The sequence below is a fragment of the Heterodontus francisci genome, chromosome 2 (genome assembly GCF_036365525.1).
Source record: "Heterodontus francisci isolate sHetFra1 chromosome 2, sHetFra1.hap1, whole genome shotgun sequence".
NCBI lineage: Eukaryota > Metazoa > Chordata > Chondrichthyes > Heterodontiformes > Heterodontidae > Heterodontus > Heterodontus francisci.
The window spans coordinates 197962107-197984210 of NC_090372.1; the positions used below are offsets into that span (position 1 = coordinate 197962107).

Below are 22104 nucleotides of genomic sequence, written 5' to 3' on the forward strand. Positions count from 1 at the left end.
TTCCATCAGATGTACCAAAATTGAGGCATGTGAAAGGGTAGCTGAACCTACAGAACAGGAAAGAACTAGCAAAATGTTGTATTTTATAAGTATGCTTAAATACCTGTTTAAACAGACCCGCAGACTGTGTTGCTCAACAGAATTAAACTTACTTAAAACATAAAACAAATTTCATTGAGCGTACGGTAATGTGCAGTCTGAGCCATAATTATAGTTATAGCCCAGTGGCGCAGTGGTTAGCACCGCAGCCTCACAGCTCCAGGGACCCGGGTTCGATTCTGGGTACTGCCTGTGCGGAGTTTGCAAGTTCTCCCTGTGACCGCGTGGGTTTTCACCGGGTACTCCGGTTTCCTCCCACAGCCAAAGACTTGCAGGTGATAGGTAAATTGGCCATTGTAAATTGCCCCTAGTGTAGGTAGGTGGTAGTGAATATGGGATTACTGTAGGGTTAGTATAAATGGGTGATTGTTGGTCGTCACAGACTCGGTGGGCTGAGGGCCTGTTTCAGTGCTGTATCTCTAAAAAAAAATCTAATGTTAAAGATCATAGACCATCATTTTTATTTCCAAGTCCACATTTTAGAGATTCCACAGAGCACAAAATACATGGCAGAATTTACTGTACCTTTCACTTGCTTCCTCATCACTTTGCAAAAGGTTATCATCAAGCTCTTCATCAGATTGGTCAGACTGATTCTAATGTGGGAATAAAAAAAAGCATCAAATGCATTTAAACGAGAAAGCAAGAACGTCTTAACTGAAAAAGATTTCTAAATTACCTCATCTAAAATTTGTTAGCCAATAAGCTTTCATTAGTTATAGCACAATTTTAACCCACCAAACTGCAACTATGTTAAAAATTGTTTCGAAAAAAAATCAACAGATTGAAGTTTTTACACATTAAATTAGCATCTTGGAGGACTGATCGAAAAAAGACCTCAACTATAAACTGGAAATTAGCGTTTGGTACATTTCTGTATTGCACAGAATAGCACTGATACTTACTGCATCCTCAAGTATGTGTCTTGTACTCCTGGATTTTATTTTAAAAACTATATGCTTTATTTTGCCTTCATTTTCTGATATTAGCAGGTAAATGAATGCATTCTGTTGGTCACTGAAGACACTGTAGAGCATTTGAATGCATCTGGACAGTTTTAGAATTGCAATACTAAAGTCAATGTGTAAATAGGAACGCTCGCCCGTGATCTGATTGTGGATTGCATCAGAACATTGGTTATGAAGCTGGGGACTTCACCCTCAAACTGCAGATGTCAGGTCTTCTGTAGCACGGGTTCAAAATGCATGCCCTTACCAAGAGCATCCTCAAAACACTATGTAAAAGGCTTCATGCTGGTTTCAAAACCAGGAAGTAAAATTGGGCTTGTAAACCATTTAAATCACCTCTTTAAATCTGCAGCAAAGTCAAGAGCAATTTGTTCTCGGTTCAGTTAGGAAAATGTGCTGACTGCCCATGTAACAAGCTGATGCAGACAACAATTAGTTGGTGAACCAAGGACATTTTATTACTCTATTAAGCAACATACTAAGTGCAGCACAATTTGCAGCAGAAACAGATTACCAATGCATTGTTTCAAGAATTCACTTACCACATACCAACTTATGCAGTAAATACTGCTCATTTTAAAGTCAAATTTTACCAAATTTATGTGTATGCTGCCATTCTGTGCATTTACTGAAAGGTACAGCAAGTCTGTGCATCAATTCAGTTTTAAAAACTAGTGGTCCAAATATTAAATCATTTGCTCGTGTTGTTATTAATTATACAAAAAAGGTACAAAATGGAGAGAAATAAGAACTTTAATGATCTAATTAATGAGCTCAAAGGAAGCAACCCAGAAACTTTTCTGTTCACCTTACCTTTTTGCTCAACCCCCAGTCATCACTAAGCAAGTCATCCTCAAGATCACTGTAAGAAAGTAACAATAATTAATGTCTACCATTTAATTCACTGACCACTGCTATTCAGAAATGATATGCTAAAGCTGTACATTTACCATTTTGTGTAATCTCGTTTGAACTGGTTACATTACTAATACATGGGCAGCGCAGCATTTAAGTGGCTAATATTCTGATTCAACTAACATTTCACAGTAATACATAAAGTCACTAAAGTGCAAATTATGTATCCAGTATGAAAAGTTACATTTTTAAAAATGCATAAATGGCACACAAACTTAATTAAAGCAAGGAAAGAAGTGCCTCGAGTTCTGTTATGCAGTGATATAACACCTTGAAATGTACTAAAGCATCACAAGGTGCTACATGGGCGTAATCAGACAAAAACTGAGACAGAACTGAAGTAGTGTGCCTGAGGGCTAAATTAAAAGGCAGAATCACAAAGGTAAGAATCTTTGGATTACTACTACCTGAGCCATGAGCAAATTGGAACAGGGTAAATAAGATCAGAGAGAAAGGACAAGGCAATAGTGCAGGGTCGGATAGGGGTAATGATAACCAGAGTCTGACAGCGTACAATCATAAGATTGCACCAGTAAATAAGGTCAGATTAGGGAAAAATGTTAAAAAGACAGAATTAAAGGCTCTTTATCTGAATGCACGCAGCATTCGTAACAAGATGGATGAACTGATAGCACAAATAGAAATAAATCGGTATGATAGGATAGCCATTACAGAGACTTGGTTGCAAGGTGACCAAGGCTGGGAACTAAATATTCAAAGGTATTTGACATTTTGGAAGGATAGGAAGAAAGGAAAAGGAGGTGGGGTAGCTCTGTTAGGGGGGTCAGTGGCGTAGTGGTATTGTCACTGGACTAGTACCCAGAGGCCCAGGGTATTGCTCTGGGGACAAAAACAAGAAATGCTGGATTCACTCAGCAGGTCTGGCAGCATCTGTGGAAAGAGAAGCAGAGTTAACGTTTCGGGTCAGTGACCCTTCTTCGGAACTGACCCGAAACGTTAACTCTGCTTCTCTTTCCACAGATGCTGCCAGACCTGCTGAGTGAATCCAGCATTTCTTGTTTTTGTTTCAGATTTCCAGCATCCGCAGTATTTTGCTTTTATTATTGCTCTGGGGACATGGGTTCGAATCCCACCACAGCAGAAGATGGAATTTGAATTTAATTAATACATCTAGAATTAAAAGCTAGTCTAATGATGGCAATGAAACCATCTGGTTCACTAATGTCCTTTAGGGAGGGAAATCTGCTGTCCTTACCTGGTCTGGCCTACATGTGATTCCAGACCCACAGCAATGTGGTTGACTCTTACATGCCCTCTGAAATGGCCTAGCAAGCCACTCAGCTGTACCTAACCGCTACGAAGTCAATAAAAAGGAATGAAACCGGACGGACCACCCGGCATCGACCTAGGCACCGGAAACGACAACGGCAAACCCAGCCCTGTTGATCTTGCATAGTCCTCCTTACTACCATCTGGGGGCTTGTGTCAAAGTTGGGAGAGCTGTCCCACAGACTAGTCAAGCAACTGCCTGACATAGTCACACTCACGGAACCATACTTGACAGACAATGTCCCAGACACTGCAATCACTATCCCTGGGTATGTCCTGTCCCACCGTCAGGATAGACCCAGCAGAGGTGGCAGGACAGTGGTCTACAGTAGAGAGGGAGTTGCCCTGGGAGTCCTCAACATCGACTCCGGACCCCATGAAGTCTCATGGCATCAGGTCAAACATGGACAAGGAAACCTCCTACTGATTACCACCTACCGCCCACCCTCAGCTGATCAGTCAGTACTCCTCCATGTTGAACGGCACTTGGAGGAAGCACTGAGGGTGACAAGGGCACAGAACGTACTCTGGGTGGGGGACTTCAATGCCCATCACCAAGAGTGGCTCGGCAGCAACAATACTGACCGAGCTGGCCGAGTCCTAAAGGACACAGCTGCTAGACTGGGTATGCAGCAGGTGGTGAGGGATCCAGCAAGAGGGAAAAACATACTTGACCTACCCCAAATGGACTGCAGCGGTTCAAGAAGACAGCTCACTACCACCTTCTCAAGGGCAATTAGGGATGGGCAATAAATGCTGGCCTGGCCAGCGACGCCCACATCCCATAAAAGAATAAAAAAGGATGAGCAGTAGTGAAAAATGATCTTGGCTTGGAAGATCAAGATGTAGAATCAGTTTGGGTGGAGATAAGAAATAGCAAAGGAAAGAACGGAGTAGGTTATAGGCCCTCTAACAGTAGCCACACTGTAGGACAAAATATAAAATGAAGAAATAATGGGGGCTAGTAGGAAAGGTACTGTAATAATAGTGGGTGATTTTAATCTTCATATAGATTGGACTAAACAAACTATCTAAGGTAGCTTGGAGGATGAGAGCATAGAGCACATTAGGGACAGTTTCTTAGAATAATACATTCTGGAATCAACCTGGGAGCAGGCTATTTTAGACCTGGTAATGTGTAATCAGACAAGATTAATAAATTACCTAATAGTAAAGGATCCTCATAACAAGGAATTTCAGATTCCGTTTGAGGGTAAGTAGTTTGGGTCTGAAACTAGTATCTTAAACTTAAGTAAAGGCAATTACAAGAGTATGAAGACAGAGCTGGTTAAAGTGAACTGGGAAAATAAGTTAAAAGGTAAGACAGTAGACTAACAGTTGCAGATATTTAAGGAGATATTTCATAACTCTCCACAAAGATATATTCCATTGAGAAAAAAAGACCGAGAAGGATGCATCATTCCTGTCTAAGTAAGGAAGTTAAGGATGGTATCAAATTGAAAGAAAAGGCATACAATGCTGCAAAGATTACTGGTAGGCTAGAAGATTGGGAAAATATTAGAAACCAGAGGATGACTAAAAAAAATAAAAAGGGAGAAATTAGAGCATGAGAGTAAACTAGCAAGAAATATAAAAACAGACAGTAAAAGCTTCAACGAGTATATAAAAAGGAAGAGAGCAGCTAAAGTTGGTCCCTTAGAGGATAAGACTGGGGAATTAATAATCAGAAACAAGGAAATGGCAGAGACTTTGGACAAGTATTTTATATCTGTCTTAACAGTACGAGACACAAAAAGCATCCCAAGAATTGCAGAAAATCAAGAGGCAAAAGGCAAGGGCAAAACTTAAAACAATCACTATCACTAGAGAAAAAGTACTCGGAAAACTAATAGGACTGGGCTGACAAGTCCCTTGGATGCCTGCTGGCCTGCATCTGAGGGTCTTAAAAGAAATGGCTGCAGAGATAGTGGATGCATTGGTTGTAATCTTCAAAACTCCCTAGATTCTGCAAAGGTGCCAGTGAATTGGAAAATCGAAAATGTAACACCTCTATTCATGAAGGGGGGGGGGCGCGGTTGGCGGGGCAACAGAAAGCAGGAAACTATAGGCCAATTAGCCTAACATCTGTCATTGGGAAAATACTGGAATCCATTATTAAGGAAGTAGTAGCAAGACATTTAGAAAATCATAATGCATCAGGCAGAGTCAACATGGTTTTATGAAAGGGAAATCATGTTTGACAAATTTATTAAGAGTTCTTTGAGGATGTAACAAGTAGAGTGGATAAAGGAGAAGCAGTAGATGTAGTTTATTTGGATTTCCAAAAGGCATTCGATAAGGATAAAAGGTTACTACACAAGAGATCATGGTGCTGGGGGTAATATATTCGCATGGATAAAGTATTAGCTAACAGGAAACAAAGAGTCAGGATAAATGGGCCATTTTCAGGTTGTCAAACTGTAACTAGTGGAGTGCCACAGGGATCAATGCTGGGGATCAACTATTTATGATCAACATTAATGATGTATGAAGGGACCGAGTGCACTGTAGCCAAATTTGCAGACGATACAAACATGGGTAGGAAAGCAAGTTGCGAGGACACAAAAGTGTCTGCAAAGAGATATCGACATGTTATTGAATGGGCAGAAATTTGGCAGATGGAGTATAATGTAGGAAAACGTGAGGCTGTCCACCTTGATAGAAAGAACAGAAAAGCAGAACATTTACATGGAGAGACTGCAGAATGCTGCACTGCAGAGGGATTTGGGGGTCCTTTTACATGAATCACAAAAAGTTGGCGTGCAAGTACAGCAACTAATTAGGAAAGCAAATGGAATGTTGGTCTTTATTGTAAGGGGAATGGAGTATAAAAGTAGGGATGTCTTGCTACTACTGTACAGGGCATTGGTGAGACCACACCTGGAATACTGCGTACAGTTTTGGTCTCCTTACTTAAGGAGGGATATACATGCATTAAAAGCAGTTCAGAGAAGGTTCACTAGATTGATTGCTGGGATGAAAGGATTGTCTGATGAGGAAAGATTGAGCAGGTTGGCCCTATATTCATTGGAATTTAGAAGTATGAAGGGTAATCTTATTAAAACATATGAGATTCTGAGGGGGCTTAACAGAGTAAATGCTGGTCAGATGTTTTCCCTCGTGGAAGAATCTAGAACTGGAGGCAGTTTCAAATAAGGGCTCTCCCTTTCAAGACGGAGATGAGGAGGAATTTCTTCTATGAAGGCTGTTACTCTTTACAATTCTCTTCCCCAGAGAGCAGTATAGGCTGGGTCATTCAACATATTCAAGGCTTAGTGGACAGATTTTTATCTACAAGGGAGTTAAGGGTTATTGGATGGGGGGAGGGAGGGTGCAAGTAGAGTTAAGGCCACAATCAGATCAGCCATGATCTTACTGAACGGCAAAGCAGGCTCAAGGGCCTGAATGGCCTACTTCTGCTCCTAGTTCTGATGTTCTCTCTCATGCTTGGTCAAAGAGGTAGGTTTTAAAGGAGCGTCTCAAAAGGAGGCGATATAGATAGCAAGTGAAAAGCTTTAGGAAAGGAATTTCAGACCTCAGGACTAGCCAGCTGAAGGCATGACTGTCAATGGTGGGGCAAAAGAAATGCGGGTTGCACAAAAGGGCAGAGTTGGAGGAATGCTGAGTTATCGTTGGGTTGAATGTCTGAAAAAGGTTACAGAGATAAGAAGCAAGGCCATAGAACGAATTGAAGTAGAGGATCAGAATTTTAAAATCATGGCACTGGTGAAGCTAGGGTTGTTACTAATTATCCAAAAAAAGGTATAAAATGGAGACAAAGGCGGCGGCGGGGAGGATTGATGAGGGTAGTGCAGTGGATGTGGTCTACATGGATTTTAGTAAGGCATTTGACAAGGTCCCACATGGCAGACTGGTCAGTAAAATGAAAGCCCATGGGATACAGGGGTATGTGGCAGTTGGATCCAGAATTGGCTCAGCAACAGGAAACAGAGGGTAGCAGTCAACGGATGCTTTTGCAAATGGAAAGCTGTTTCCAGTGGCGTTCCACAGGGCTCAGTGTTGGGTTCCTTGTTGTTTGCAGTATTATATACTATTGGTTTGGACGTAAATGTGGGAGGCATGACTGGGAAATTTGCTAATGACACAAAAATTGGCAATGTAGTTAATAGCGAAGAGGATAGCTGTAGACTCCAGAATGATATCAATGGTTTGGTTGAGTGGGCGGGAAAGTGGCAAATGGAATTCAATCCAGAGAAGTGTGAGGCAATGCATTTGGGGAGTGCAAATGAAGCGAGGGAATACACTATAAACAGGAGGATATTGAGAGGGGTGGTGGTGTTCCCATGCATTTGCTGCCCTTGTCCTTCTAGTTGGTAGAGGTCGCGGATTTGGACGGTGCTGTCTAAGGAGCCTTGGTGCATTGCTGCAGTGCATCTTATAGATGGTACACACTGCTGCCACTGTGCGTCGGTGGTGTAGGGAGTGAATGTTTATAGATGGGGTGCCAATCAAGCGGGCTGCTTTGTCCTGAATGGTGTGGAGCTTCCCGAGTGTTGTTGGAGCTGCACCCATCCAGGCAAGTGGAGAGTATTCCATCACACTCCTGACTTGTGCCTTGTAGATGGTGGACAGGCTTTGGGGAGTCAGGAGGTGAGTTACTCGCCTCAGGATTCCTAGCCTCTGACCTTCTAATCACGGTATTTACATGGCTACTCCAGTTCAGTTTCTGGTCAATGGTAGCCCCTAGGATGTTGATAGTGGGGGATTCAGCGATGGTAATGCCGTTGAACATCAAGGGGAGATGGTTAGATTCTCTCTTGTTGGAGTTGGTCATTGCCTGGCGCAAATGTTACTTGCCACTTATCAGCCCAAGCCTGGATATTGTCCAGGTCTTGCTGCAATTCTACACGGACTGCTTCAGTATCTGAGGAGTAACGAATGGTGCTGAACATTGTGCAATCATCAGCAAACATCCCCACTTCTGACCTTTTGATTGAAGGAAGGTCATTGATGAAGCAGCTGAAGATGGTTGGGCCTAGGACACTACCCTGAGGAACTCCTGCAGTGATGCCCTGGAGCTCAGATGATTGACCTCCAACAACTACAACCATCTTCCTTTGCGCTCGGTATGACTCTAGCCAGCGGAGGGTTTTCCCCGATTCCCACTGATCTCAGTTTTGCTAGGGCTCCTTGATGCCATACTCGGTCAAATGACACCTTGATGTCAAAGGCAGTCACTCTCACCTCTGGAGTTCAGCTGTTTTGTCCATGTTGGAACCAAGGCTGCAATGAGGTAAGGAGCAGAGTGGCCTTGGCGGAACCCAAACTGAGCGTCACTGAGCAGGTTATTGCTAAGCAAGTGCCCCTTGATGGCACCGTTGATGACATCTTCCATCACTTTACTGATGATTGAGAGTAGGCTGATGGGGCGGTAATTGGCCGGGTTGGGCTTGTCTTGCTTTTTGTGTACAGGACATACCTGGGCAATTTTCCACATTGCAGGGTAGATGCCAGCGTTGTAGCTGTACTGGAACAGCTTGGCTGGGGGCGCCGCAAGTTCTGGAGCACAGGTCTTCAGTATTATTGCCGGAATATTGTCAGGGCCCACAGCTTTTGCAGTATCCAGTGCCTTCAGTCATTTCCTGATATCACGTGGAGTGAATCGAATTGGCTGAAGTCGGACATCTGTGATGCTGGGGACTTCAGGAGGAGGACGAGATGGATCATCAACTCGGCACTTCTGGTTGAACATTGTTGCTGGGTGGGACGAGGTACACCAGTGGCAGAACACGCCCGATTTTCAACCCGTAAAATCAAAAATCTAACCCAAGCCTGCACTCCAAACCTTATGTTCATGCGGTTTCAGGTTAAACAAAAACATTTCTCTTCATTAAAAAGGTCATGAGAATTAACCATACATATACAAAGACTGAAACCTAGCTACACCACCAACTCACGGTGGGCAGACTCCAGTGGTATTTATGGATCGGTGATTTTCTAAATAAAGCTAAATCAATGCCTAGTAAATTTAGTATAGATCATTACATCAATACCCAAGTTTTAGCTTTTTGATTTTTTCTCCCTTTCATCCTCCCTTACACTTTCCACTCCAAGTTAACTTCAAAGGACATGCACGTGTTGTTTATTCCGATGCCCCTACTGTTTGTCTTGGAATCACTTTACCTCATTATCAAGTGGCCAAAAATCTCTCAACAAATCCATCGGCTATCTCTAACAATGGCTTTCTGAAGTTTACCAATATTTTGGCAAGCAAAATCTATGACCTCAAACTCTCCTCTAATAAAATAATTTTTGATGACTTCAGTAGTCAGTATCAGTATTTTAATATTTAGGAATCAATAATTTTTTTTAAAGCCCATTTCTATTAATAAGTTCTCGTCCCTCCTCAGGACATGAACAGTTAAGAATTGATACTCTCCCAAAATTTTCCAATGATTTCCACCCAAAAATCAGGTCCAGAGATCCTGTGCATTCCATCCACAATGTTAGCATCCACTGTGCTGTACATGCCATGCTGATATCACTGCTGAGATGCACAGACACCGGAGCACCTTAATTTTGGCAGAAAAAAAATGAAGACTGTCCTAATTGGATTTTTTTTTTACAAGGAGACCTGGATTATCTTTACATAACGCTATGAACGCTATTTTAACACTGCAGCAAATTTCTGTTTTTCATTCCTATTTAGGTATAGAGCAATGGCAACATTGGCAGGTACTACATTGATAGTTCCCTTAAAACATAGGTCAATCAGATCATACATCAAGGCAACGTGAGAGATGATCAAAATTATGAGGGGGGGTCTAGACACAGTAGGTAGAGAAACTAATCCCACTGGCAGAAAGGTCACAAACCAAAGGAGACCAATTTAAGGTGAATGGCAGAAGAACCAAAGGCAACATGAGGAAAAACTTTTTATGCAGTGAGTGGTTAGGATCTGGAATGCACTAAGAGTATGGTGGAGGAAGATCCAATCGTGGTATTCAAAAGGGAATTGGCTAAGTCCTGCAAATTTCTCTGTTCAGGTGCTAATGAATAAGGGACAGGGGAACAGGATTATCTGAGTTGCTCTTGCAGACAGCCAACATGAACATAACAGGCCAAATGGCTGTACTGTAACCAGTCTATGATTTTCTGACCCATGTCCTGCTCTAACGCATTCCGCGCCAGGCCTAAAAACTGTAGAACTCTTCATCCTCTCAGTCTTCCATTTCTGTTAGGATTTTCTGTGTTTGGGCGGCACAGTGGCGCAGTGGTTAGCACCGCCGCCTCACAGCTCCAGCAACCCGGGTTCAATTCTGGGCACTGCCTGTGTGGAGTTTGCAAGTTCTCCCTGTGTCTGCGTGGGTTTCCTCCGGGTGCTCCGGTTTCCTCCCACAAGCCAAAAGACTTGCAGGTTGGTAGGTAAATTGGCCATTATAAATTGCCCCTAGTATAGGTAGGTGGTAGGGAAATATAGGGACAGGTGGGGATGTGGTAGGAATATGGGATTAGTGTAGGATTAGTATAAATGGGTGGTTGATGGTCGGCACAGACTCGGTGGGCCGAAGGGCCTGTTTCAGTGCTGTATCTCTAAACTAAACTAAACATAACCCACACTTGGCAACAACTAATCACGACTTCTAAATTACCATGCAAGTTCCTTTACTCAATCTTGATGACGTCCAGTACCATATGCCTTGCCCTTTCACACTGTATCTACATGTTTTATTTTAAAAAACAAATCAGTAGAAAGATACGGAAATCTTCTGCCTACATAGTTAGCTTAAAAAAAAAGTTACAATTAGTCTGTGCCACAGTAGATAAAGTTACTGGCATGAGTAAATTCCAGTCATTGCTGAGTTACCTCATGTCAGCCAAAGCCCCAGTTGTTATAATTAGCCTCTGGCCCTCTGAGCTAGCAATGGAAATTACCATAAAATATCCCTGCTCCCAATTACTAGCCATTAATTCTTGCTGGAAAGTGGTCACGTGTAAGATTAGGTTGAGGATAAAATTAAACTCATTTATGATATCTTCCATAGTTAAATATCACACTGACATTCATTTTAGATTGAGGCAAACAAAATGGCCATTGGATGAAGTACCAAAGGATTACAGGCACCAGTGGAACTGTACCCCAGCAACAGTCTACCCCTCAGGAGCAGAAAAAATTGAGAGAACACAGAAAGAGGAAAAAACATTTCTCCCATCCCATATGTTCTCAATTACGTCCTGTTTATTGTTAATCAACCGTTAGGCTGAGCGCCCGCCCTTTTAAATTGTATTTAATATTAGCCTATATTTATTGGATTCAGAATTAGAGACTGATCTAAACTGAGGGCTTCCAAGGTATATCAAAAATAGCAACTGTCTAACTTAAAGGTTCTTTTGGAATCCCTTCATCCAAGTCGGGGTACAATTACTGTCACGATGTATTATTCCAGAACTAGCAGAGACCCATAAAACATTTGCAGGGAAATTCATATCTTTATTGCAACAGTACTTATTTAAATCCCCATCACATTCCATCCTGCCCATGCCATCATTCTCGTGTCATACCTTTCATCTCCCTCATATCATCCCCATCCCATCCACCATTCCATCCCTCCCATGCATTTCCCATCCAGCTAATGCAGTTCTTCCCCCACCCCCACCCCACCCCTCCGTGTAGTCTGCACCAACCCAGCATCATCTCGTGCCTTCCCCCCCACAACCAACAGCGCTCCCACCCCCCGATCCCCATCCCGCCACAGTAACTTTGTTGTTGGGCTTCTCTCATCTTCTATTGTTCTTTTTCTCGACCAAACCGTAGCCCCCCCACCCCCAAAATCATTAGCAGTCGCACGTGTTACACGCTCCAATCCTCCGCACGTCCCATGTGCTTTCACATTTGCCAGGCTCCACCCACCAACCAAACAATGGGGGCAGCACAGTGGCTAGCACCGTAGCCTCACAGCTCCAGGGACCCGGGTTCGATTCTGGGTACTGCCTGTGCGGAGTTTGCAAGTTCTCCCTGTGACCGCATGGGTTTTCGCCGGGTGCTCCGGTTTCCTCCCACAGCCAAAGACTTGCAGGTGATAGGTAAATTGGCCCTAGTGTAGGTAGGTGGTAGGGAATATGGGATTACTGTAGGGTTAGTATAAATGGGCGGTTGTTGGTCGACACAGACTCGGTGGGCCGAAGGGCCTGTTTCAGTGCTTTATCTCTAAAATAAATTTTAAAAATGCAAACAGACAAAAACTGCATATTGTTTATAGATAATTCTCTCCTGCTCTCCCATTGTTGGAAATGTTTCCAATAACTATTCTCTCTTCTTTTCACCCACCACCACCCCAGGTGCCCAGCTGAATTGCTACCAAAGGAAGAAAAACTGTTTCTTCTGGTGAGAACAAAAAAGTTTTCAAGTTAGTAATAAAATTTGTATTGTTGAAGTACAGGTTTGCAACAATTATCAATTTTCACTCATTTCAAACTGAAGTCTTTGTATTGCAATTGATATATGTTATACTATACAACTAGAAAGAACGAACATTCATCTAGAACCTTTCACATTATCAGAATGTCATAAAGTGCTTTGCAGCCACTGGAGTACTTTTTTTGGGAAATGTAAGGTAGGCAAACACATTAGTCAATTGGCACAGCACAGTGCCATAAGTAGCGGTAATAAACGGCCAGTTAATTTGTTTTAGTGATGGTGGTTGAGGGAGATCATGAGAATTCCCCTGCTAAGGAATCGTTCTACTCTACCAGAGAGGGTGGGCGGGCCTTGATGATGGATATCTCATCCATAAGTACTCGATTGGAGTGTCAGCTTATTATATTCTCCAGTGCTGCGCATAAATCTATGACTTTCATGAAGAGACGGGTGCTTCCACTGAACCAAGGCTGACACCAAACACTTAAAACTATGTTAGTTCCTGGTAACTCTTAAATTTTCCTTCTTCTGCAATGCTGTCTTTTCCTTAAAGCAGACTCATATTAGCATACTGTTCCATTAGTGCCAGGCATCCTCCAACACCTCACCCAAATTTGGACCGGAGTTGTGACTGCCACCAAGTTATTCAACTGTGAGGATATCACAGCACAGTATAGTCCAGTCCTATCCATACCTGACATACACACAGCAGGTGAAACTATGGATTGCAATCAGTAGCAAGAACTGTGGCAGACTTTCTGCTTCACTAACCCCGTGGTCCCAAGCCAATTATAGCATTCCTAACTGCTCCTTCAGCTGAAATGAACTAACTCAGCTGACAGCAGGCATCAGCCCTGGGACTTTCCTGTGTAGTTCTTTCCAGTCCCTTCACTGTCACAAGGCCAAAAACCTGGAACTCCCTCCCTAACAGCACTGTGGTTGTACCTACATCACTTGGAATGCAGCGGTTCAAGAAGACAGCTCACCACTATCTTTTCAAGGGCAATTAGGGATGGGTGATAAATGCTGGCCTTGCCTGCGATGCTCACATCCCATGAACAAATGAAAGAAAATGCTACCCTCGGGAGTTTATTTGTCTATTCTGCCATTAGAGATCAAATTATATTTTTTGCAAAAGTTGATTTGAAGATGATTAATACTTCTGCTACCCTTTCCACCCCTGCAATTTTAAACATGGGCTGATTATGCAGGCTGCAGTTGCACGTTCTCTGAACTATTTGCATTTCACAGATGACACTGGGTGAAATATGATCTGGCATATTGAGAAACCAAATGTCAAATTCAGTGATTACAGGAGCACAGAAAAATCCCGTCTTATTATTGATGTTAAGTAATTACAGATTTTAGAACAAAACTGTAGTAATTACTCATTTATTAATCTTTTTATCTGGACACCACACAAATAGTCCAATGTTGGCACTGACAGCTGCTGCTAGCATTAATAGGAAACACACCAGAGGAATTGAAACAATCTTTACAAATGTACAATAACTTCAGAACTAATCTCATGCACAGACAACAAAAGGTGTATTTTTACTGTACCGAGCAAACGGAATATCCCTTAGGTTCACTTAGGGTTTAGAGCACTGACTGATATGGGCTCTTCCAATATCTAATTTGACTTCCTGGGTTTAAATGTTGTGAAGACTGGATATCCTTGCATCGTGATGCCTGTGATAATTTACAAGAAATATACACACGACAATCCATTACATTTAAAAGCAATTAAAAATATTTCCGACATTACCCTCGGAAGGACACCAACTGTTCAAAAGATTTTTGCTTAAATTTGCAAATACATATATACTTGCTGGTAACATTTCAGCTTTGCCCTCATGTTCCAGTGCACATCTGAAGCTGAACTGCAGAAGAGCACTGTTACACAGCAGTCTGGGATTTACAGTTCTGGTGTGCAACTACCAGCATTTAGGGGTTTGACTTTCAACTCCAGTGCAATCTACTCAGATCACTGGCCCAAATCTCCACCCACACCCAAATTCAACGTTTTAGTACAGCGTGACCACCTTGCTATGACACTAAAGCCAATGAGTGAATGCACCATACATTCCCTAGGTTTGACATCATAGGATCCCTTTAATGAGATTAATGCTTTCTAAATTTAGCAGATAGGCATTAAACCCGATCCAATTAGATTATTGCCTTCTAAATTTAGCTGTTCGGCATCATCAAATCTTTCCAGCATAATTGATCCTCTTGTAAATGCTCTCAAATATACATGGCATGCAGTCAGGTAAAGAAAGTAAACTGGGACGAAAGATAGTCTGGTTCCTCACTAGCCTTGAGATTAGTGCATGTGATCAGAAAATGTAATTACTGTATTTCAACACAACAGCGCTCATGGCTCAATTGAGATAGTACCCTTTCTCTTGTCAGTTCTTCAACCATCTAACTATGCTGACATAGTAACAGGACTACGAAAAGCAAATGTTACTCAGAAAATGATTAGTGTTTTAACTGTTCACTATAACTTTGTTTTAACAAAGTCTTTGGATTCAAAGCATCTTGCATGTTTTAATGAAATGCACTCAAAAGCAAATATGCAGCCAAATAAAATGAAATACAGGAAAACACCAGAGTTTAAACAAAACTGTGCCACAGTTTTTAAAAACAGATTTACTTGCATGAAAGTTTACATTGCCTCTTCAAAGACAACACTTTAAAAATATCACATATATGCTTTGATTAGATCAATTGAGGCCAAATCATTAAATATATTCAACAAAGAGTTCGATATAGTTCTTAGGGCTAAAGGAATCAAGGTATACAGGGAGAAAGCAGGCGTTTAGATGATCAGCCATGATCGTATTGCATGGTGGTACAGGCTCGAAGGGGCAAATGGCCTGCTCCTATTTTTCTATGTTTCCATGTACAGGTTATATCATGGTAGCTCCAAAATAAATCTGCAGAATCAGAAACCAGTACCTGACTAAGCCTCTCATCTTGTTTTTTCTTTACATGTAGGAAGTGCGTTGAACAAGCATCAAACACAGATGTTTATTGGAGCATTCTGCAAAAGGTCACTACAAAAGCTGAGTAACCACCAACTGACACTGAAGGAAATTAATGAGTCCACAAGACAATCATCCATAGTCTGCTAAAATAAACTGGTCTCAATAATGCTTTTTAAAGCTCATTCCTTTTTTAAAAAAACCTAATTCTCTCCCCTTCCTCTCCCAAAAGTGTTCGCTTTTGCTGGGATATAATTCCATGAGTGCCAACAGCCCTCCAGTATCTAACAGTGAGAGCTATCTGATCATGTCCTTGCATAAAATAAACACAAACACACTTTCCAGCAGCGGTCTCTTGGTAGCGACTAGGAATGGCACCCTTGCTTATTTTTCCCTTTCCTGCCCGGGGTAGAGGCCATTGGCAGCACTTCTGCTACGGGCCAAGTGCTGGAAATGGGATTAGAATAGATGGGTGCTTGATGGCCGGCATGGACATGATGGGCCGAAGGACCTGTTTCTGTGCTGTATAACTATGACTTTTATTGCAAAGGTACACATCTGAAACATCATACCCTGCCTTTTCTTTTTACAGATGCTAACTGCTGGGCATTTCCAGCATTTTCTGTTTTTAATTTCAGATTTACAGCGTTATATTTTCCTTTTAATTTTTCCATTTGAGTGTCAGCTTTGGCTCAGTTGGTAGCACTCTCGTCTGAGACTCAAGGTTCTGAGTTCAAGTCCCATTTCAGGACTTGAGTCAAAAAAACCAAAGCTGACACTCCAGTGCAGTACTGAGGGAATCTTTCTCTTATTTGCATCCACTTTGTGAGCAACCAGGAAACTGTGCCCAAAATGCACTTGAAATTGTGCTATTTTTTTCCAATTTGAACTTATTTTTCAAGTTTCTGTTCAAATTAATTTGCATCTTTCCAATGCAAAATTTTTCCTTGGATCAGTGCAACAGAGCAGCATAGTCAAGCATGGGTGTAGCTCATTTACACTTTAAAATTCCTCAACTTCTGCTGATTAGGACAATTCCACCTAAATTGTGCTGATATGACAAGTGGAAACTCAACCCCAATATCTGCAGTTCATTAACATTCAATGAATTAAACTGTGTTGTGGACTCATTAACCATGTCTTTAGAATGCAATGCTTATGTCATTATAATCAAATTTCGAAAGGCTATTACAAATTTCCACAGATCCATTCCTGTATGGGAACATAGGAAATAGGAGCAAGAGTAGACCATTTGGCCCCTCAAGCCTGCTCCGCCATTTAACGAGATCATGGTTGATCTTCTACCTCAATGCCATTTTCCTGCACTATCCCCATATCCCTTGATATCATTAGTATCTGGAAATCTATCGATCTCAGTCTTGAACATCCTCAATGACTGAGCCTCAACAGCCCTCTGGGGTAGAGAATTCCAAAGATTCACCACCCACTGAGTGAAGAAGTTCCTCCTCATCTCAGTCCTAAATGGCCTCCCTGGTTCTAGACACCCCCAGCCAGGGGAAACATCCTTCCTGCACCCACCCTGTCGAACCCTGTAAGAATTTTCTATGCTTCAATGAGATCACCTCTCATTCTTCTAAACTTTAGAGAATATAGGCCCAGTCTCCTCAATTTCTCCTCATAGGACAATCCTTCCATCCCAGGGATCAGTCTGGTGAACCTTTGTTGCACTCCCTCCAAGGCAAGTATATCTTTCCTTAGCTAAGGAGACCAAAACTGTACTTTTGGACCTAAACCAACTGAAATATTCCAGTTAAAATCAAATGGGTGGAATATAACAGTAATACTTTGAGAGGTTAGTGTCAAAAACTAGGCAGCTCCCATGACTTAATGCTACCTCATAGCCCAGTGAGTAAGCAGTAGACAGAAAGAGTACATTCAATTAAATTAATCATGAAATGCCTCACAGGAGAAAGTAATCCAAGTTTAGATTAGATTAGATTAGAGATACAGCACTGAAACAGGCCCTTCGGCCCACCGAGTCTGTGCCGAACATCAACCACCCATTTATACTAATCCTGCACTAATCCCATATTCCCACCAAACATCCCCACCTGTCCCTATATTTCCCTACCACCTACCTATACTAGTGACAATTTATAATGGCCAATTTACCTATCAATCTGCAAGTCTTTTGGCTTGTGGGAGGAAACCGGAGCACCCGGAGAAAACCCACGCAGACACAGGGAGAACTTGCAAACTCCACACAGGCAGTACCCGGAATCGAACCCGGGTCCCTGGAGCTGTGAGGCTGCGGTGCTAACCACTGCGCCACTGTGCCGCCCGAGGTTTCCTTAAATTCAATCATCCTTGCATAACTCACTCAATGGGCCATTACATCCACAATAACAAGATGCAGCATTGCATACAATTGTAAACTCTTAACTTGCTTGGAAAACCTCCCAAACTTGACACAAGTACTGACAATTGCTTATATGTTCAGTCATGGGACGTGAGTGTCACTGGCAAGGCCAGCATTTACTGTCTAGTGGCTAGAGGGATCACTACCCTAAACTGCCTAATTGCCAGTGAGCCACCTTTTTAAAGGCGAGCCTCCTTTTTAAATTGCTACCACGATTTTTATAATTAAACAGAGGCTACATTTCTAAAATTACTTCTTTGGTTGTAAAACATTATAGGACATCCTGAAGTCATGAAAGGCACTGTATAAACTTGTGGCAGAATTATCATGGGCAATTGAGAACGCGAATAGGAGCATGAATTATGTAGTTCCTTTACAGTTATGCTGGTTTCATTATCTAGGGAAATGGCAGAAAAATTAGGCAGAACTGTCAGAATATTAAATACATGCAATAATGATCAATACAGTGATTATATACAAGAAATGTGTTAGATAAGGAAACTGATATAATTTTTGCCTCACCAACTACTAGCCTCATTCTCATAGCTGAGTATCACATAAGGATTTAGATGCACACTATCCTGATAAATATTTCTGACTCATTCTTGCAAAGTCTTATAGCGTAGGAAATGCCCAAAAACAACTTTTACATTTCTTTTGCAAAAGGGACTTTCTTTTTAACAAAAACCTTTCACATGCAATTTTAGCATAAACATCAATCTAATTACAGCAAACAAAATCCTGTACAAAATTTTTCCATTTTATTTTTGTCCTAACTGCACAAGAATGAATATAAATGTTTAACTGGTTTAACACAGAAGCATTTTATCGCCAGGTGACATTACAAGACTAGCTGATGTCTCGGAACCTGCACTTTTAGTGTTCGCAGAGGTATAACTCCTGGACAAAGTATCAATATATTTAAGCTAACTTACACAAACCCTGGGCCTGTACACCAAGGATATAAAACTGGCAAATCTAAATTACATCAGTATCGATACAAATGCAAGTCATGTTGTAACATCACAAATCGCTTACAGATGCATGTACTTCACACCAGGATGCATTTTGCAATCATCCATATCTCCTGCCATGGTGTAAACAGAGAGCTGAAGTTATTCTAGCTGATACTTCAACCCAATTGTTCCAAAACAACTTCAGCTACCAGCATAACTTATGAATTTTTTGGCCTTCATATACTTAGATTTTGCAAACATACAGGAAAACCATAAAGCAATGAAAATTTTTCATAAACAAGAGTCTGTTATTCAAGAAAGTGTCACATAGCACTATGAAACCATGTCATTATATTGTCAAATTCTCAGTGCAATTTTAATAGAACACCACTAAATCCACACACTGTTACAACAATACAAACTTAACACTGATAGCTATCAAGTTGGAAGAGTAAATGACACGATCTTTTTTTTTCTTTGGCCTCCTTATCTCGAGACAATGGGTAAGCGCCTGGAGGTGGTCAGTGGTGTGTGGAGCAGCGCATGGAGTGGCTATAAAGGCCAATTCTAGAGTGACAGGCTCTTCCACAGGTGCTGCAGAAGAAATTGTTTGTCGAGGCCGTTAGACAGTTGGCTCTCCCCTTGCGTTTCTGTCTTTTTTCCTGCCAACTGCTAAGTCTCTTCGACTCGCCACACTTTAGCCCCGCCTTTATGGCTGTCCACCAGCTCTGGCGAACGCTGGCAACTGACTCCCACGACTTGTGATCAATGTCACAGGACTTCATGTCACGTTTGCAGACGTCTTTAAAGCGGAGACATGGACGGCCGGTGGGTCTGATGCCAGTGGCGAGCTCGCTGTACAATGTGTCTTTGGGGATCCTGCCATCTTCCATGCGGCTCACATGGCCAAGCCATCTTAAGCGCCGCTGACTCAGTAGTGTGTATAAGCTGGGGATGTTGGCCGCCTCGAGGACTTCTGTGTTGGAGATACGGTCCTGCCACCCGATGCCAAGTACTCTCCGGAGGCAGCGAAGATGGAATGAATTGAGACGTCGCTCTTGGCTGACATACGTTGTCCAGGCCTCGCTGCCATAGAGCAAGGTACTGAGGACACAGGCTTGATACACTCGGACTTTTGTGTTCCGTGTCAGTGCGCCATTTTCCCACACTCTCTTGGCCACCACCTGTTTTAAACGTTCGTCAACTTTCTGCTCACCAGCATTTTTTTTAAACTGGCTCAGAGGGGTTACTAAACTCCAACATTAAGCATCTGAATCAGACCAGCAATTGTTAACTATAGCAGTAAACTAATTAAAACTGTTTTGAATTACTGCTCCATTTGTGAATTATTTTCACGGAATAGAATCATGGAAATATAAGGCACAGAAGTGGGCCATTCGGCTCATCATGCCTGCTCTTTGAAAGAGCTGTGGTGCTTAGTCCCACCTTTCCTTGCTTACAATTACTCCCCGGCATTACTGCCCGCCAAGAGAATGGGCAATCAGCTAAAATAACCTATGCTTCTGCCAATACCACCCAGCAAAGAGTCTCTAGATGTACAAATTGGTTGGGGATGACTCATCCCTTAATATTTTACCTTTCTTTTCCCCCCAGTGAGCATAAAGAAATCCAAAAACCTGATTAGGGAGACCGATTTTGTCAAGAGAGCAGCTATTAGTCATCTTAGGCTGATGGTCTCTATTGTGAGTGATCAGACCAAGGCAATCAACCACACAGAAGATATTGCTAACTGAGGCTTCTGGGACCAAGCCTGCATGACTACCAATAGGGTGGACCCTACAGCAGCTAACATGATCAATAATTTCCTTACCTGTGCATCAGAAATCAAAAAAGCTGAAGCTAGATGCTCATGCATTAAGCAGCAGCCTATTAAATGCAGTGGAGAGTTGGGAGACATAAACATAGGGTCTTTAGAGTTTTACTTTCAGCTTCTTCAAAGCAATCAACAGCTGCTGAAAAGATAGATTATGATGCAGCATGCTAGGCCAAAAGGATCTTGAGAGATGAAGTGGGATCTGTGAGCTGATTCATTCACAAGGGGATGCAATTACACAATCATACTACTTAAGTGGTTTTTGTTACCTAAAGCTAGCAATGGTTAAAAGGGTTCCTTTGCGCTTGTGTGAAAGACTGCCAAGACCAGTGCTCCATGAGATAATGCCAGAGGCCTGGATAGAATACTATAGCTAGTTGCTAGTCAACCCCAACAGTAAGCACCCAACTGCATGGAGCTTGGAAAAGCAGGTGGAAGTCCCTGAAGGACTGAAGGCCTTAATGAGCAAATTCAATGGAAAGAAATGTATTTTCAAAGAAAAAGCAAAGTCTAACATCTTAGCATCCAATTAAAGGGAAATTTCTCCACAGTCATATTTTATGCTAGTTTACCATTTGCTGGTAACAGAAGCATTTGTGAATCATTTGCTTAAAAGAGAGTAATTCAGAATTTTGCAAATGATTTACAAGAATAAAATTCTTGAGCTACCTGTCCCACTCTTCATTGGTTGTTCGCCTTCTCCGAAATCTCTCAGCGCCTGGTTTATCAAGCTGGTCAAATTCATCTTCTACAGAAGCAAAAAAGTAAAGATTTAGTTTACCAATCAAAAGTCATTCCACCACAGAAATACTACCACTTTAACGTATACATTGTACTGACAAGTGCTAAACTTAAGATCTTAATTTTTAAGTTACTTTTTGTGGTCAAGATAAGAAATTATCAGTGTTGGAATATTGCTCAGTGATAATTGTCTACAATAAAGTCTATTATTGACAAAGGAACCATTTGTACATGAAATGGTTGCAAAGGAACCACTGTACAAATATCAGCTGAGCAACACAAACTCTAGGCCCTATTTTACTGTTTACACCAACAATTAGTCTGTTTGATGCCCACTTAATGTAATACCAAGAATACAAAATTTAATGGAAAGGGACAGCAACTCAAACCAATTCATGACTAATGTAAACGAATGAGGACACAAGTATGCAATTTGCCTCAAGCAAGGTTAGCAATTAAACAAAATCTTGTGTTTAAAACCTGCATCATGTAGTGTGGTGCTTCCAATATATTATGTGGGACAGACCATGGCCAAATCTGCACACCATGAGT

The 22104-nt window shown here is 41.8% G+C and overlaps 1 protein-coding gene across 3 annotated transcripts in view; it reads right to left on the minus strand.

Moving 5' to 3' along the window:
- Positions 1-22104, minus strand: part of rbm33a (RNA binding motif protein 33a) — a 236255-nt gene that overhangs the window by 209707 nt on the left and 4444 nt on the right. For all 3 annotated transcript variants that reach the window (XM_068015013.1, XM_068015011.1, XM_068015012.1), the window contains exons 2-4: positions 21481-21559; positions 1881-1929; positions 625-695 (exon numbers count right to left, since the gene is read on the minus strand). In XM_068015013.1, the coding sequence (XP_067871114.1) occupies positions 625-695; positions 1881-1929; positions 21481-21559 (199 nt within the window). The remainder of the gene's footprint in view (positions 1-624; positions 696-1880; positions 1930-21480; positions 21560-22104) is intronic.